The sequence below is a fragment of the Phyllostomus hastatus genome, unplaced genomic scaffold, assembly GCF_019186645.2.
Source record: "Phyllostomus hastatus isolate PE091 unplaced genomic scaffold, TTU_PhHast_1.1 phas_contig_2, whole genome shotgun sequence".
NCBI classification, from domain to species: domain Eukaryota; kingdom Metazoa; phylum Chordata; class Mammalia; order Chiroptera; family Phyllostomidae; genus Phyllostomus; species Phyllostomus hastatus.
In genome coordinates, this window is record NW_025333718.1 from 1,418,598 (window position 1) to 1,435,778 (window position 17,181).

At 44.1% G+C, this 17,181-nt stretch overlaps 1 protein-coding gene across 1 annotated transcript in view; it reads right to left on the reverse strand.

Moving 5' to 3' along the window:
- The window catches only part of SH3RF3 (SH3 domain containing ring finger 3), a 473,665-nt gene that overhangs the window by 169,583 nt on the left and 286,901 nt on the right, over positions 1-17,181 (reverse strand). The window contains exon 2 of the mRNA XM_045835238.1: positions 14,538-14,813. Within this exon, the coding sequence (XP_045691194.1) occupies positions 14,538-14,813 (276 nt within the window). The remainder of the gene's footprint in view (positions 1-14,537; positions 14,814-17,181) is intronic.

The following is a 17,181-nucleotide window of genomic DNA, read 5'->3' on the forward strand; positions in this document are numbered from 1 at the left end:
CGCTGACAAAGGAACAATGACAATATAATAGAGAAAAGTCAGTTTTTTTCAACAAATGGTGCTGAAAGAATTCGACATCCACATGCAAAATATAAATCTAGACCAAGACTTTATACCTTTCAGAAAAAATAACTAAAAATGGATTACAGACTAAATATGAAACAAAAAATTATTAAACTCTTAGAAACTAACTTAGAAGAAAATCTAAGGATTTGGTGATGACTTTTAGGACAAAATGCCAAAGGACAGTCCATGAAAGAAAAATTGATAAGCTGGACTTCATTAAAATTAAAAGTTTCTGTTCTGCAAATGAAACTGTCAAGAAAGTGAAAAAAGATTCTCTGTAGGACTCCCGGCCAAAATGGAGGTATAGGGAGACACACTGTGCCTCCTCACACAACCAAAGTAAGGACAACAATTTAGAAATAAAATAGCAACCAGAACTGACAAAAAATTGAACTGTATGCAAGTCTGACAACCAAGGAATTAAAATAGACACATTCATCCAGACTGGTAGGAAGAGCAGAGTCTGGCAGTCAGGAGGAGAGGGGTCTTGGCAAAAAAAAAGCAGTGGCAGCGGGTGCACAAGGCAGCAGCCTACAAACCCCGGGTGCACAAGTCCTCAGTGGGTGGACCCTGGGCGCAGAGTGGCAACAGGCAGACCCAGTGAGGCGGCGATTGTGAAGCAGGGCACAGAGCACAAGGTGGCTGGCTGACTGGGCAGTCCCACATTCCTGTGCGGATAAACCAGGCAAAACTGGGGAGTGAGACAGATGGTGCAAGCCAGGGCCCCAGCACTGGGAAATAAAGCCTCAAACCACTGACTGAAAACACCTCTAGGGGTTGAGGTGATGGGAGACTCCCAGCCTCACAGGAGAGTTCGTTAGAGAGAACCAGAGGGTCCTAGAACATACACAAGCCCACCCACATGGGAATCAGCACCAGAAAGGCCCAGTTTGCTTGGGGGAAGCAGCAGAAGGGACTGAAATCTGACAGTGAGCGAGCAAGCACCACTGTTCCCTCTCAGACCCTGCCACCACATACAGTGTCACAACCCAGCAACTGGGTTGCCCCACCATGGTGAACACCTAAGGCTATGTCTCTCATATGTAACAGGTGTGACAAGACAAAAAAAATGGTCCAAACAGAACAGATCAAAACTCCAGAGCAAATACAAGTAAGCAATGAAGAGATAGCCAACCTATCAGATGCACAGTTCAAAGCACTGGTAATCAGGATGCTCACAGAATTGGTTCAATTTGGTCACAAATTAGACAAAAAAAATGAAGGCTACACTAAGTGAAATGAAGAAAAATGCACAGGGAACCAATAGTGATGGGAAGGAAACTGGGACTCAAATCAGTGGTGTGGAGTAGAAGGAAGAAAGAAACAACTAAACAGAAAAGGATGAAGAAACAAGAATTCAAAAAAAAAATGAGCAGAGGCTTAGGAACCTCCAGGACATGTTTAAACATTCCAACATCCGAATTACAGGGGTACCAGAAGGAGAAGAAGAAGAGCAACAAGTGGGAAAGTTATTTCAACAAATAATAAAGGAGAACTTCCCCAAACTGGCAAAGGAAATAGACTTCCAGGACATCCAGGAAGCTCAGAGAGTCCCAAAGAAGTTGGACCCAAGGAGGAACACACCAAGGCACATCATAATTACATTACCCAAGATTAAAATTAAAGAGAACCCTATAAGCAGCAAGAGAAAAGGAGGCAGTTACCTACAAAGGAGTTCCCATCAGACTGTCAGCTGATTTCTCAAAAGAGACCTTGCAGGCAAGAAGGGACTGGAAAGAAGTATTCCAAGTCATGAAAGGCAAGGACCTACATCCAAGATTGCTCTATCTAGCAAAGCTTTCATTTAGAATGGAAGGGCAGATAAAGTGCTTCTCAGATAAGGTCAAGTTCAAGGAGTTCGTCATCACCAAGCCCTTATTATATGACATGTTAAAGGGATTTATCTAAGAAAAATAAGATAAAAAATATGAATAGTAAAATGACAGCAAACTCACAATTACTAACAACTACACCTAAAACAAAAACAAAAACAAACTAAGGAAACAACTAGAACAGGAACAGAACCACAGAAATGGAGATCACATGGAGGGTTAGCACCAGGGGAGTGGGAGGAGGAGAGAGGGGGAAAAGGTAGAGAGAATAAGTAGCATAGATGGTAGGTAGAAAATAGACAGGGAGAAGGCAAGAATAGTATGGGAAATGTAGAAGCTAAAGAACTTATGACACATGGACATGAACTAAAGGGGGGAATGTGGACTGGAGAGGGTGTTCAGGATGGAGGGGAATGAAGGAGGGAAATGGGACAACTGTAATAGCATAATCAATAAAATAGAAATAAAAATAAAGAAAGTGAAAAAGCGAGCTATGGACTCATGTAAATATCTGTAAAGGACATGTCTGATAAAGAACTGTTATCCAAAACACACAAAAAAACTCTTAAAATGCAGTAATAAGAAAACATACAATCCAATTTTAAATAAGGTCAAAGATCCTAACATTCATCTCACTAAAGAAGATATACAGATGTCAGGTTAGCAAATGAAAAGATATTCTACATCATATGTCATCAGGAAAATGCAAATTAAAACAACAATGAGATACACCTATTAGAGTAGCGAAATCTGAATACTAATAGCCCCATGTGCTGATGAGGCTGTGGAGTCACAGTGACTCTCGTTCATTTCTGGTGGGGATACAATATAGTGCAGACACACTGAAAGGCAGTTCAGTGGTTTTTTTACATAACTAAACATACTCTTACTTTAGAAGCCAACAATCATATTGTTTGGAAAACAAGCTGAAAACTTATGTCTACACAAAAGCCTGCACATGGATATTTATAGCAGGTTTATTTACAATCACTAAAGCTTAAAAGCAATAAAAATTTTCTTCAGTAGGGCATTAGATAAACAAGCTCAAGTGCTACAAAGAAATGAACTTTTAAGCCATGAAAAGATATGGAAAAAACTTAAATGCATATTACTAAATGAAAGAAGGCAATATGAATATACTACATACTACATCTAACTATATGACATTGTGGAAAAGGTAAAACTATAGAGACAAAACGATTAATGATTTCTAGGGTCTGGTGAAGGAGGGATAAATCAGCAGAGCACTGAGGATTTGGGGGGCAGTAAAACTGCTCTTTATGATACTATAATGATGAATATATGTCATTACACATGTACCCCAAGAATGAACACCAAGTGAAGCCTAATTTAAACTACAGGCTTTTGGGTGGCATGATGTGTCACTGCATGCTCATAAGTTGTAACAAATGCACCACTCCAGTGGGGATGTTGATAATGGGAAATGCTGTGCATGTGTGGAGGCAGGAGGCATATGGAGAATCTCTATACATTCCACTTGATTTAGGAAGGAGCCTAAAACTGCTCTACAAATTAAATCTATTTAAAAACCCAGCTAATAGCACCAAAGTGATGAAAATGAACTACTAAAGACACTACAATAATACTGGTACAGCTCATAAACTCAGTGTTGAGAGAAAACAGAGTTGGACACAAAAGCATGTTTTGTATATTTCATGTATTTGAAGTATAAGAATAGACAGAACTAATGTATGGTGTTAGAAGAGATGGGAGAGAAGAGATGGTGTTAGAAGGGAAATGTGGAGGTACTGGGGTGCTGGCATCCCACCATTTTTTCCACTGGGTATTGATTATAAGGATATATTCTTTCCAATAATCATGCTGCATAATTTTGATCAATGAACTTGTGAGTACATTATGTTATATTTAGATACAACAGTTTTCTAATAAAATATAATGGTGTAGATAAGTTATGGCATACCTTGAATATTGCATTGGTACTAACACATCTCTAAAGGGACTTAACATACTAAGGAAGCCAGTCATTATGTGAACAGTCTCAAATCAAGTTACAGAAAGCTGGAGAAGAAAGTGGGATCACCAAGCCTGAGAAATGAAAAAGCTGGTGTGATTACTGTCTCTGAACTTTGGCATCACTGCCAAACTGAATAGCCTAGCTCAGTCTGGGTTACCCAGAGGGTGGGATCAGCTCCCCCTTATGTGAGATTAGAATATATAGGGAAGCTGTCCAAAAATGAGTATAGTCTTAGGTCAGGGAATCTGCCATCACTCTAAGTGTTAGGCAGTGCCCACCTGTTCCATATACAGCCACCAATGTATGAGCATCCCTTAAGTGCCGGGCATGGGGAGGAAACTATCCTTTCTCAAGGAGAGCTCAGTACCAGGTAGGAGAGGCCCAATCATAAAGCTATGGATATTATCCCATATTGTAGGGGACCGGCTTGTTTTGGTCTGGCAAATATGACTCAGCTCTGCATGGAAAACCTACAGAAGTAAGGTGGTGGGCAGGAGCCAGACCTTCAAACCAAGTTTTCCCATGGGAATCAGGCCCAGAAAATGCATACAGATTGTTATGGCTTGCTCTTGCTAAAACTCCATCACCCTGGTCTGAAACAGTAGATGTGTATTGTCTATCTTTAAGGTAATTTCCAAAGCCTGTGTGAGTTTTCCCAAGGACAGAGCTAATCAGCTCACTGCCTTTCCCTTCTGCATGTTATTTTCATTTCCTTGATTGTACCTAAAATGTAGACAACAATATTCTATGTAATAGATAATAAATCCTTCTTTGATGTAAAACCCAAGAAAAACTATCAAAGCCTGTTTAAGCAAGGGTCAGAGAGCTGTCCTCTTGAGAAAGTGGTCGAGGCACTCAGAGGCGCTCCAAGGCACTCTATTCTTGAAAAAATGGCTGCGCCATTATTTTTCTCCATAGGATTGCTGTAGCCTGTGCATTTATTACTGTCTTCAGTCACAACAGGTGGACTCTGCTGGCCAGAGTCCGCCACACCATATGATGTAATTACAGTAAAATCCCATTGTAATGCATGAATGGGATTCAAAATCCAATCATGTCAAATGTGCTGTGAGGTTAGTGATGTGAACAAGTGGAATCTGCACAGTTCCACCTGCCTATCAGATGTAAATTCAGTGTTGTCTCAGCCATGGTTTGGTGGCACCTGGTGGCAGGTGTCTAATCTGACTCAAATATTCATGGGGGCAATTCTGGGTCCTGTGGCTGCTCTAGAATGCTCTTATTTATCTGGAACACATTTTTGGAGACACTAGGCTGGGAGATTACTGGGTACAGACAGACAGACAGCTGCTTTGCATACGCACCAATAAGTATCTAACTACCTCTAACCCAAACTCATGAAATGGAGACAACCTCTAATGAGGATCATTTGAGTGCCAGGTAACAAGAAAAATCACTCTTGTGTGTCAGTGCTACCAGTATGGAATCTGGTGTGTTCTGGAAAGACTAATGACTTCTCCCACCATGAATACAGGACCAGGACAACAACTGTTTTTTATTGCTGAGCACATCATGTCTCAAAGTCCTGTAACCAGTGCTTTCAGGAGAACAAGGAAAGGGGAAATACCTGTTGTGGCCTCTTTGGTACATTAAGACACTAAGTGAACTTCCTATATGACAATGGCAAGACCCACCTGCATTGGTTGGATGTGAGTTTTCAGTTGCTGTTTCATGAAGAATGGCAGCCCCTGAAGCTCAATGTGGTGGGGCTGCAGGCAGCCTCAGAACAAAGTTCTGTTTCCCAGAAACAAATGGGATGTCTAAGGAAATACCACATGCCTGGCTTGCATAGTGGCTCTATGTCACAGGTCAGCAAACCTTTCTAGAAAGAGCCAGATGGTCAATATTTCATGATTTGCAGGCCATGCTGTCACTGTCACTGTCAAATATTCAACCCTGCTGTTTTCATGTGAAAGTAACCAAAGAGGACATGTAAATGAAGAAGCCCAGCTGAGGATCAAGAAAACTTTATGAAAACAGCAGCAGGTGAGCATGTTTGACCTGAAGCTTAACAAGCCTTGCTTGATGTAGATGAATAAATACAATCTAACTAGACTCACAGAACTGCAGACAGTTGGGAGGGGCAGACAAGTTTTTGACCCAATATGGTAGCAGTGAGGATTTTACAAATGAAGGTTGTTTTCAGGACATCATTTCAGTCTCAAATGCATGACTTGATTTAATTTCCAGGATTCATGTAAACTGCTCATTATGCACTGTGGGTAAGTAGACTTCCACATGCTGTTTCCCCTGTTCCCTGAAATGTCTAAGCTTTGAAAATACACCATATGCATCATCATGGTGGAGGCTCTCCATTGTATATATGTGGCCTCAGTGTGGTCCAAAATGATTGTAAGTCTGCGCCATGAACATAATGTGGTTATTAAAAAGAATATGGCCTTTCTTCCCAAGCCCCAGTAGGAAATACATTTGCAAAGAATTTAGGTACCAAAGTATTACCACTACATAAAAGGGGCCTTTACACTGCATTTATAATTCATTTGCCTAACTCTCCTGCAGTGTGTGCATTCCTTTATACCTGGGGAAAAATAGGGCTGTAAATAGAGGGACTGACTCTGTGAAGGACAGAAGCTGCAGAGTAGAACACTGACCTGCTGGGAGACTGGAGTGGCTATTCCTACAGAAGCCTCTGGATGACACTAAAGGTGGCGGGTAGAGCACACTGTCCTTCAATACTGCTTCAAAGGTCCATCTCAGTAAATGTCACAGTTCATGTATCAAAGGCTTAGCCTGAAGCTATGTTCACTGAAAACCTTGGACAGTTCCTTCAGCAGCTCTGGACAAACCAACCTCTGAAGGCTCAGTATTTTACCCTCCTCAATGAGCCATGTGGCAACAACACATATAAAACACCTAGAAACATCCCTCAAAAAGCCATTAATAGTAAGCAAATCACTCTCCTGGAGTGCTCTCCAACTCCTCTAAGCTCCTCCTTCACCTGAATCAAGAGGTTTCCAAGAAACTACCAGGGAACCAGAGCAAGAAGCAAAGACAGCCCCTTTAGAGCCTCTGCATTGCTGTAGCCTGCTCAGTGGGGCTATGGCCACAGCTCCACTCCCTGCAGTGTGACTGGGGACCAGGCCCTATCTCTGACAGCACTGCCTTGTCAGAATGCAAGCCAGCCACAGATAGAGCTTCCAACTCACTGTGTTTCACAGAAAGAAGGGAAAATTTTAAAGGGAAAAGCTCAAATATTTCCTCAACCTTTTGTCAAAGAAAGGACACAAAATTATTCATTCCTCTGATAGCTGTAGCAGTTCTAAGTGAGGCTCTTAATGGAATCCTAGCTGCCATGTATCCCCTGTGGTCCTGCTGAGGTCTCAGGTGACTGTGACTTTCGGGAGCCCAGGGTCTTTCTCCTGTTGTCTGTGTGGATTCACAGGTGCCAGAGGCCTACAACTGCTCAAAGGCAAAAAACTATGAGTGAGTCAGACTTGCCATGGGCTCTCAGTGCTCAGGAGAACTGTCTACAGCCACAGGGTAGGCCCAGGTAGAAATGGAGAGGTCACAGGTCAAATGTCATACCCCTATTAGTGCTTGGAGCTCTCCCCATTACAGACACACATACTCAGGCTCTGCATACATATACATACCGCATGCACACACACACTGCCTTCCAACAGGGTGGGGTCTCAGGTGTCATGAAGATACTTCTCCTGATCTTCCCACTGTGGGCTGTGAACACTTGAGAGTGGGACTCTGTGCCCATTCACTGGCCTTACACCTACCCCCACACCTGGAACCCAATTTAGGATTGATAAATGTCTTTAAAATGAATAAATATACAAAGGAGGATGGAATAGGATAAACTTACACTCTCTTTAGTGTTGAGGACAGCCTGCCTGGTCTCAGGAAGCTGTAACCCCTCATGACTTAGGCTAAGTGAGAGACCTCTGGACCAGGAGCCACTAAGGAGACAAAACTTATTTCCCTGGCATGAATGCTGCCTGTTCTGTGCCTGACCTCCTAAGCTTGATCAGTTAGCCAATGACGGGTAAGATTTCCCTAGGAGGGAATCATCTAAGACAGACATGATCACATGGAGGCTTCTGGGAAGAGACTCAGAGTTGTGGAAATGAAGGGGTGATGGACATCAACCCCTGCCCCCTCGGCTTTGTCAAAGCCTGAGTCCTTGTTCTTAGAAGTGAGAAATCCAAGTCTCTTGGCTGCCTTTCTCTCCTCTGTTGACTCAGGCCTGTGGAAATAGCAGGGGCGGTGCAGCCCAGACCAGAAATGGCGGACTCCAGGGGGATTCAGGCCTGGGACATAGAATATGCAAGATCCTGTGAGATCTGTTTGCTGGAGGATGTTATTAGATTAGAATATGAAGGCACAAGCAGGAAACGAGACTAGCCTTTTAGGTCCTGTAGTATAAAACCCCAAACTCTGTCCAGAACCACAGTGGGGGTTCTGTCTGCATCTTTGTAAGTTATCTACTTCTTTTTATCTTTTCTACCAGACTGTGAATCCACAAACTAAGTCTGTATTCTCAATAAAAATCTGCTTGGGAATGGAAACGGGATGCTCTCCACTAGAGAGAGTGGCCGTTCTGTCTCTATTTCCCCACAGGACCTGGTTGTCTCTGTGTATGTTTTTCTCGTGTGTTGATGGGCATCCGCAGCAGAGATAGATACTGCTGGCTGATATATGCCACACTTTAGTAAGACCAGCTGACCCCTGACCAGGCCAAGGCCAAGCACCCCACTTAGCCTCACTGTCAAATATGTATTTATAGTCCTGGGTGCCCTTCACTGGTCACACTGGAGATAAATGGAGAATAGATGATGGATGACCCCATCCTCAGGAAGCCTGCATTTCAGCCAGGACACACAGACAATTGTTGTGTAAATATAAATACCTTCTTGGGAGGAGTGAATGGGAACATGGAGAGCTGGGTAAGGAGGCTCCATCACAAGGGTCAGGGCACTCTGAGTGGCATGCAGACAGGAGTGGGGCATCCAGACCTGTGGAGACAGCTGCAGAAGGCCCACAGAAGCTTGCAATGTAGATATAGAGACAAGGGACCTAGACATCAGCATGGCTGGGAGTGGAGTGAGCCAGGGGCAAAGCGTTGGCAAAAGGCTTGGGAGAGGGCAGGTAGAGGGTCAAGTAGGGTCATACAGACAGCACAGACTATGATGTTGACTCTAGGGAAGAGAGAAGCCATCTGACACAGGGTGAAAGGCTCTTGGGCTCCACCTGTTGAGGGGGAATGGGCTGGGGGCACCCACAATGAGCAAGGGAGACAGTTGGGCAGAGAGTGTGAGGCCTATCTTGGGAGAAGAGATCACACTGTGAATAGTTTTGAAAACACTTCTTGACCCAAGCTTCAGAACTATCCCTAGCTTTGTCTACAAATCAACATGATTTCCAGTACCATTTGTCTGACCCTTCTCTTGATGTTGAAATAAGGGGTTGAGCAATGACAGTCTTCAGCAGCCCCCTCCCTAGGTTTCCTCTGAACCCTTCTCCCTGGTCACAAGTGCTCATAAATTGATCCCTTGAGTAAAGACACTTTCTTCAAAAAGGCCAAGTGGCACTCTGAGGTGGCTGAAGGGCTACAGCCCAGCTGGAAGAAGGGATCCAGAACCTAAGAGCCAAGGTAACTGAGTTCCTTGGGTAACTTTTTCAGGGCAAAGTAGCCTGAGAAGAATGCAGAGCTGAGGAAGAAGAGGAGACAGAGCCCCTGGCTTTCCTGAGGCTCATCAGCTTTGGTCCATGATCACCAAGTTCATGAGTGTTCCCAGCCCTAAAGCATACCCAACTTCCCCACAGGAAGAGGTAGAGATGACATGGTGGGTGCAGGGGGCACCTGCTAATGGGGACAGAAGCCTTGCCACAGGGCTGAGGGGACTTCTACCCCTGGGCAATTCTCCCAAGATTAGATACCAGGAAAATGAGAGTACAGTGGACTAGTCATGGACCACTGTCAATGTAGTCTAAGCTCTCCATGTAGCATGTGTCCTAGGAAGGATGTTTATTTTTCTGTGAGAGTTCTGGGCTAACACAAAAAGTCAAATGTATCTGACAGAACTGCAACTTTTCCTCGAAAAGGAAGAAAGCAGAGTGGCAGAAAGCAAATACTTATTGAATGTGAATTCTGAGCTCAGTTCTAAATGCCCTTGCTCATTGAATCCTATTATAAATTCCATTTCATACTTTAAAAAGAAACTCAAAATGTCCCAAAATCACTGGTGCCAAAGTCACGATAACATATGATAATCTGAATCTTTGTCTACCTGACTCTAGATCCCAAACTGCCTCCATTTGATGTTTACCTAAGCCTGTCCCCTGGATCAGAAAAACATCATTTGGGATTAATGCTGGGTTGATTCACAAAGGAGAGAATTCCCACAAGTTGGAAATGATGATTAAACATCCAGCAGTATAAGAAGATTGTATAGAAGGGTTGACACCAACAGGAGAAAAGTCTGATAGATCAGAACAAATTGTGATGGTATTTTAAAAGGGTTTCTGCCAACTCAAAGCATCCCTTCAGTGCTGGCTGGGGAAGGGAAGGTGCGAGATGGTGATCAGAAAGGAACTCTCTATGTCCACAAGTCCTGTGGTTTTGATAGGGGACTCAAGAGTTGGAAAATTTTAGTTTAAGGTTAAAAGTTATAAGCCTAGCAAGTAATGTGTATGTTAAAGCTTTTGTTTCAGAAACTACAGATAAGGCCTGTCCTTGCTCCTGGGAAAACAGCTGACCTCCTGGGGCACTGCTAAAGATTACCACCCGGGGACAACTGGAAGCATCAGGGCCTTTGTATTCCAGGGAGAGACAGATGACTACAGGCTCCTGGGAACAGCTAACTGCCCAGGACAGGAACGTTGCAGCTTCTTTCACCTAGTCCTCCCTGAATCTCAAAGCTCTCAGCGCACCTTGTTTATTCCCTGCTATAAAAACGTTGGCCTGGAAAGAAAAGACTAGATAATCTGTTAGGGTATGAAACCACCATCTTCTCAGATTGCTGGCCATCTGAATAAAGCACCCATAAAAGATTAAATCAGTCATTGCTTATAGGTTTGGTAGTGACAGGCAGCCTGAACGTCAGTGTCTTTTCCAGTTTCAGTTTTGCACATAGCAAGCATGATGGGAGGCTAGAGGTATAAGATTCGAGCAAACACAGTGTGAGCCTCAGGTCCCCACTGAAAGTTGGGTGCAAAAGTGGTTCTATTATAGGCCATACACAGACTGAGAAAATCTCATGACCTTGGAAGATTCTTGAGCATTACAGAGTGACTTTACTAAAGGGCAGCCCCAGGCCTTTAATCCAACACGGCTCCCGGCAAGGTGATAAAAGTGTTCTCATTCACTGAAAGTTACATGGCCAGAGTTCAGTAAACATTTGCTGAATCCTGTAGTTGAGTGAAAATATGTTAACATGGGATAGGCTGCCACAAAAAGGAATGGACCTCAAGGTCCGGTCTCCTTGGCCAAGCCCTAAGCTCAGATCTTTATTTGACTCACTTAGGTCTCCATACCCCCAGGGTAGGTATCAGTGTCCTAATCTTGAGGATAAGGAGCTAGTGGCCTAGAAATGTTAAGTGTTTTCCTAAGGTCACACAGTTCAGGTCCCATGTGGGATTCCCCAGCTGCACAGTCCCTGCACCAAACCTAACCCTTCCTGTGGATCTGGAGGGCAGCACGCATCAAAGTCTCAGCCTGGAAGGAACCAGCTAACAGAGCCTGGGGACAGCACACTGCTTTCCTGTAGTCATTTTATTTGCCCACATGCAGCTTTGGGGAGTGGGACTAAAATAGGCTTTTTATAGCTGCTTTTTAAAAAGTAATTATTCATTCCCTTCTTAAATGAAACAAAAACTTTGGTTTTAGAATGACTTTAATGAATGCAATTTTAATAAGACTATTCAAAATCCCCCAACATAATTCAAAATAAAAACAATGCCAACCTCAGAATAACTCTAAGGAAGTCTAGCAGAGTTCTAATTTTTTCTGTGAGGACTACTTTAATGTTTTTTGAAGTGTCAAATATTAAATGCTATCACTGAATATTTTGGAGCACTTTAATAAATACCAGGCTTCCTGGGTGACCAGCATATCTCATTATTCTCTGAAATTGTGTTCTGAACACTTATTCCTTGACTGTTTCTCCCACTAGACTTCAGGCTCCAGGACAGCAGTGAGTCTGTCTGCAACTTCCAGATACAGCACAGCTCCCAGTAGTGTGGGGATTGTTATATCTCTATTAAGTAGACAAATGCCCCTCTGTACTCTTGTCCAGTGGGCTCTGGTCTTCACCTTGGAGCTCAGTGTCCCAGGAAAAGGCTGGAAGAATGGAGCCAGTTATGGTGGTGAAGGAAAGGTAAGCTTTGGCACCCTGCAGGAGAAGTGGGGGAGGGGGTACTCCAGGGCTCTGCAGTTGTCAGTTCTTGGTAAGCTCTCCTCGGTGAAATTCTGAAGACCAGACACAAGGTTTAGCAAGGGCCCATCCAGACCATGAGATGTTGTTGGAGTCCCTGCTATTGGTCCAAAGAGATAACACAGGGTATCACAGGATCACAGAGGGTTCATCTTCAGGGCATGTTCTTGAGAGTCCATTGGGCAGAGAAGTGTGCAAGGTAGGGGTTCTGTCTGCCTGGCACTCAGGGCAGCTGGCCACAGTCACCTCAGACTAAGAGAAAGAGGGAGTGAGGAGATGAGGAAAGAGAGAGCCGGGGTTAGGGAAGAGGGAACCTGGATGCCAGAGGACAACTGGAGTTAGCTTTAGAAAACCTTGACAAAAGGAAGGAATAAAGAGTTGAATGTAGAATGAAAAAAAAAATAGATTATTCACTGTCGTGTGAACAATGGAACAAGACATGATTAGTAGCCATGCACTGGATGTGCCAATTTTGCTCAGAAGTGGTGTACAAAATATGCTAACAGTGCCCCCACCCTAGAAAGCTCAGTGCTACAGCCACGTTGTGCACTATGCAGATGGAAAGAGTACTCTCAGAAGTGGGAAGAATGTGGGCTTTAAAGTTAGAGATTTGAGTTAGAATTCCAGCTCTGTTATTGACAACTTTCTATTGGGGTGGTGGAGGGGGAGAGAGGAGGTGGTGGAGGGAGGAAAGGAGAAGGAAAAGGAAAGAGAGTGACAGAAGGAGGAAGAACAGAGACGCCCAAGTCCCCAGCCCTGGGTAAAAGTGGTAGCCTCTTTGAGCTTTGGTTCCAACATCAAGAAGACAGTGAGGATGAAAAACAGGGTTCTACAGTAAATAAGATCACTGGGTGATCTGATCATAAATTCCTAACTGGGCAGGCCCTGCCTAAGCATGTAACTTCTTCACTAAAAGGCTTAACTTTGCCTTAAGCCAGCCCGGTCCACTGTTTCTGTGCATTTAGGCTAACACATCTTTGAAATGAGCCATGGCCACTCTCAAGAGAGCACATAAGCTTGTTAACTATCCTGTAATCCAATCCCATCCTTGTTTTCTCCACCTCCATGGAATCTTCCTTATGTCCCCTCCTTAATTCCAAATGCATACAACAAGTTTCAAAACTGTTATTCTGTGAAGCATTTGAGGTCTTGTTCCAGGCGTATGTCCTCAGTTTGGCTCAAAGAAACTCTTATAAAATTTTTCTACAGCTTGGATGTTTCTTAGGTAGACAACAGGCTCCAACTACTTCCCTTAGAACCTTGGTGGTTGTGAAGATAAAGTCTCAGAAATCACCCTGGCTGTTGTAACTCAGTTGGTTGGAGCATTGTCCCATAACTGAAACATTGCATGTTTAATCCCAGCAGGGGCAAATGCCTACATTGTGGGTTTGCTCCCTAGTCTGGTCACATGTGGGGGTCACCAATTGATGCTTCTCTCTTGCATCGATATTTCTCTCTGTCCCTTCTTCTCTATCTAAAAGCAATGAAAAAAATGTCTTCGGGTAAGGATACAAAAAGAAATTATAAACATAAAACCTCAGTACAGATAAATCCATGAGAACTGTTTCACAGCCACCCAGCATGAATAGAAGTGTCAAAGACCCTCTGGTGCCCTCCCTGAAAATAAGGAAGGAGGGAGCCATGCAGATGAGAATGGGGCACAATTTGTCATGGATGTGAAAGGGCCATCAAGGGCTAAGGGCTGTCACCTCTGTCCTCTGATGCTTGCCAATCTCCAAGGTCTTTCACTTGCTCTCCTGGAACAACTCCACTGGTAAGTATTGTTTAGCTTGTCACTAACTGGGTCCCTCTGGATCTCTAGAAGACAGGGCAGTGACATGTTGGTTTCTGTGCCCAACCACCCAGCCCTGTGACCAGAAGGGGATCTTTGCAGAGTTCCCCCTTGTGAACTGTGAGAGTCCTAGGAAGACTTCATTCCTCTGCACCTGAGTTACTGCTTAGACACATGGCTCAGGGAAGAAGGGTTCTGCTCTGAGAACACCCTGTCAGCTCCTGGTGCAGCCATGTGTCAGGAGTGTGCCATCTCATTCCAGCCAACAAAACCTCCTTGGGAGATAGACATAATTCCATTCCCACTTAGGGAGGCCCAGTGGGGAGGGCAGATCTCAGGCAGGAGCATGATTCAAATGGGCAGGAAGGCAACCGGGCTCTGGGCTTGGAATTGCTGTATGATGACTATGTTCACAGAGGCCACCTTACCTTGGTGAAGGTCAGGCAGTCCTTGTCCTGGTCTTGGTCCTTCATTTCAAAGTCATATAGGGCTTTGCCCTGGGGTGGGGCAGGTGGCAGGGTCCGGAGGCACTGCACGTAGCTGGCTGGCAGGAAGCTGTGGGTACCACCCAGTTCCCCATGGAACCAGTGCTCATCCACCCTGTGCTGAAGGATGATGACATCTCCCCTGTTGAACTTGAGGTCACCAGGCTCTTTCTCCTCATAATTGTACAGGGATTTGCCATAGGGAAGCTGGGAAGGACTCTGAAAGCAAAATACAACATCAGTTACTCGGTGCAGCTTTCCTTCTGCCTGGGCAGCCTGGAGTGTGGGGCTCCCATGTGCTGAGGGCACATGCAGAATGCCCTTGCACGGAAAGTCTTTCAAAGAAACAGATCCCCTGTCACAGGAACATGCAAGTCCAAGGCTCTGCCTAGACAAGAGAGTCTATAAAAGGGCCCTGTGATGGTCATTCCCTCTCCAGTTATGTATCAGAGGGGCCATGCACTGCCCTGGGCCTTGTGTATGCACCAGCTCACTCTGTGCTGAAAGGACTCTGAAGCAGGGGCTGAATAATCTTCATTTACAGGGGAAGAAACTGAGCATGGAGAGCCTGAAGTCTCACACCTGTAAGGATAGGGCAGAATCCGCATTTAGGGGCTCTGATTCCAGAGTGTTCCCATCCACTACTCTGATGAATTGATCTCCATTAGGTGCTCTATCTGCCAGATTTCCAACAACTATCTTCCAACAAAATTTTCCTTACTTTGTCTTTGAAACTTCACAGCAACTCAGAACATGCCTCAAGGTGGGTTTTGAGTTGATGCAACAGACTTGCACAGACTGTACTGTGTTCTTCTCACTTGTGGCATACACCTTTGATGTATAGCTCCAAGGAACAGCCATGGGAAGGTAGATACCACCCCTGGGACCTTGGCCCTCAATGCGTCATAAGTTCTAACAACTGGTCCCTGGCTTTCACAGAGCCCTTCAACCATGACTCATAGTTTTTTTGATGCCTATAGCAGTCTGGTGTAGAAGTACAATTTCGAGAGTATAAAATAGTATCCTCTTAATGACATGGGATATTCCTGTTACTCTGTCAAGCTAACACTTTCAAAAGTGATTTGCCATCTTTGGTCACAAACAGTGACTAGCTTTGATACCCAAACAGATTTCTTAGCACTCTTATGCTCTTCAGCAATAAGGTGTCTGTGGAACTACCCTGTAACTTGGTGTCATCTTCCATTCCCTGGGCAACTCTCACTTAACTGGACCTGTTTCCTAAAGACCAGTGGCCACATGGGTTTCTCTTCCTCTTCTTTATCAGTGGCCAAAACCCACTGAACTGAGTAAGCTTTGCCAAAGGCCAATTCTATGCCAAAGGAAAACCAAAAATGTTACTATTGTTCCCATGTCAACACCTAACAATTTCCCTAACAGAAGCTGCATTTTGTCACTGAGGCTGCCCAAGCCAAGGATTTCTTTAGTTTTTGAATCAGTCAATACAGGCACAAAAGCCTGAAGTGGGAGTACATGATAAAGCTCTTTTTAGAGGATTTAATCGGTTGGCAACTCAGTTTCCCTGCATTTCTGTTTCAGAAATGTCAAACACAGGAGTTAAAAGAGTACCTGCTGGCAAACTGACAAACAGCCACCATTAATGAATTAAATAGGAACACATGAGGATTTGCAGATCTCAAAGAGGAAAAAAATCAGTTTGCTTCCAGTAACACTCATCCTGGCAGGCATTGCACTATATGCACAATAGACTGCAACAGGACTCAATTTTAGAGAGATGGGCAAAAGGGTAACTTATAATCCAAGGCCTGTGACCATAAAATAATAGAAGAGGCTATGGGCTGTGGGCCACACAAGAGCCAATCAGTCTCCAGCCCAGGGGTTCCAAATAAAGGACAATTTTGTACCCTGGGGGACATTTGGCAATGTCTGAAGACATGTCTGGTTGTTACAACTGGGAAGCAGGCACTATTGGCATATAATATGTAAAAACCAGGGATGTTGCTAAACAGCCTACAGTGCAGGGAATGCCCTACCCTCTCCATACACAGAATTACCAGGCCCAGAAGGCCAATAGTGCTGAGGCTGAGAAAGCCTGATGCAGCCCTTAGGTTAATTAACAAAACAACAGAGTATCTTCCTTGTTCTATTTGAACTTGGTGTATCACAACTTTAAAACTTAAATATAACATTTATTTATGTGATATATTTTCACTAGTGACCACATGGAGCAGTTGATATATCCTTTGAGGTAAGATGAGTTAAAGAAATGAAGAAAAAACTTACTATTAATCTTGAAAACTGGCCTCAACTAGGCACACAAAAGAAAATGTCACTTTGTCACAGACCAACTCCATTTCCTTTGGCAGCCAGACTGAGAGAGTCACGCTCAAAGTAGTACTGTAAGAGCCATCCATGTTGAAGCTATTTGGTCCTTTTGCACTATGGACAACAAGGGTGAGCAAGAGCTGCCATGTGCACTTCTGTTTCGATGTTCCGCCTTCCTCTGTGCACTTACATGCCATTTCTACAGACACACCTCCCCTCCCCCGTGTGGAGGCACACTGGCATTACTATTCTGACCTGCTCACACCAGCTTATTAACTCTGTT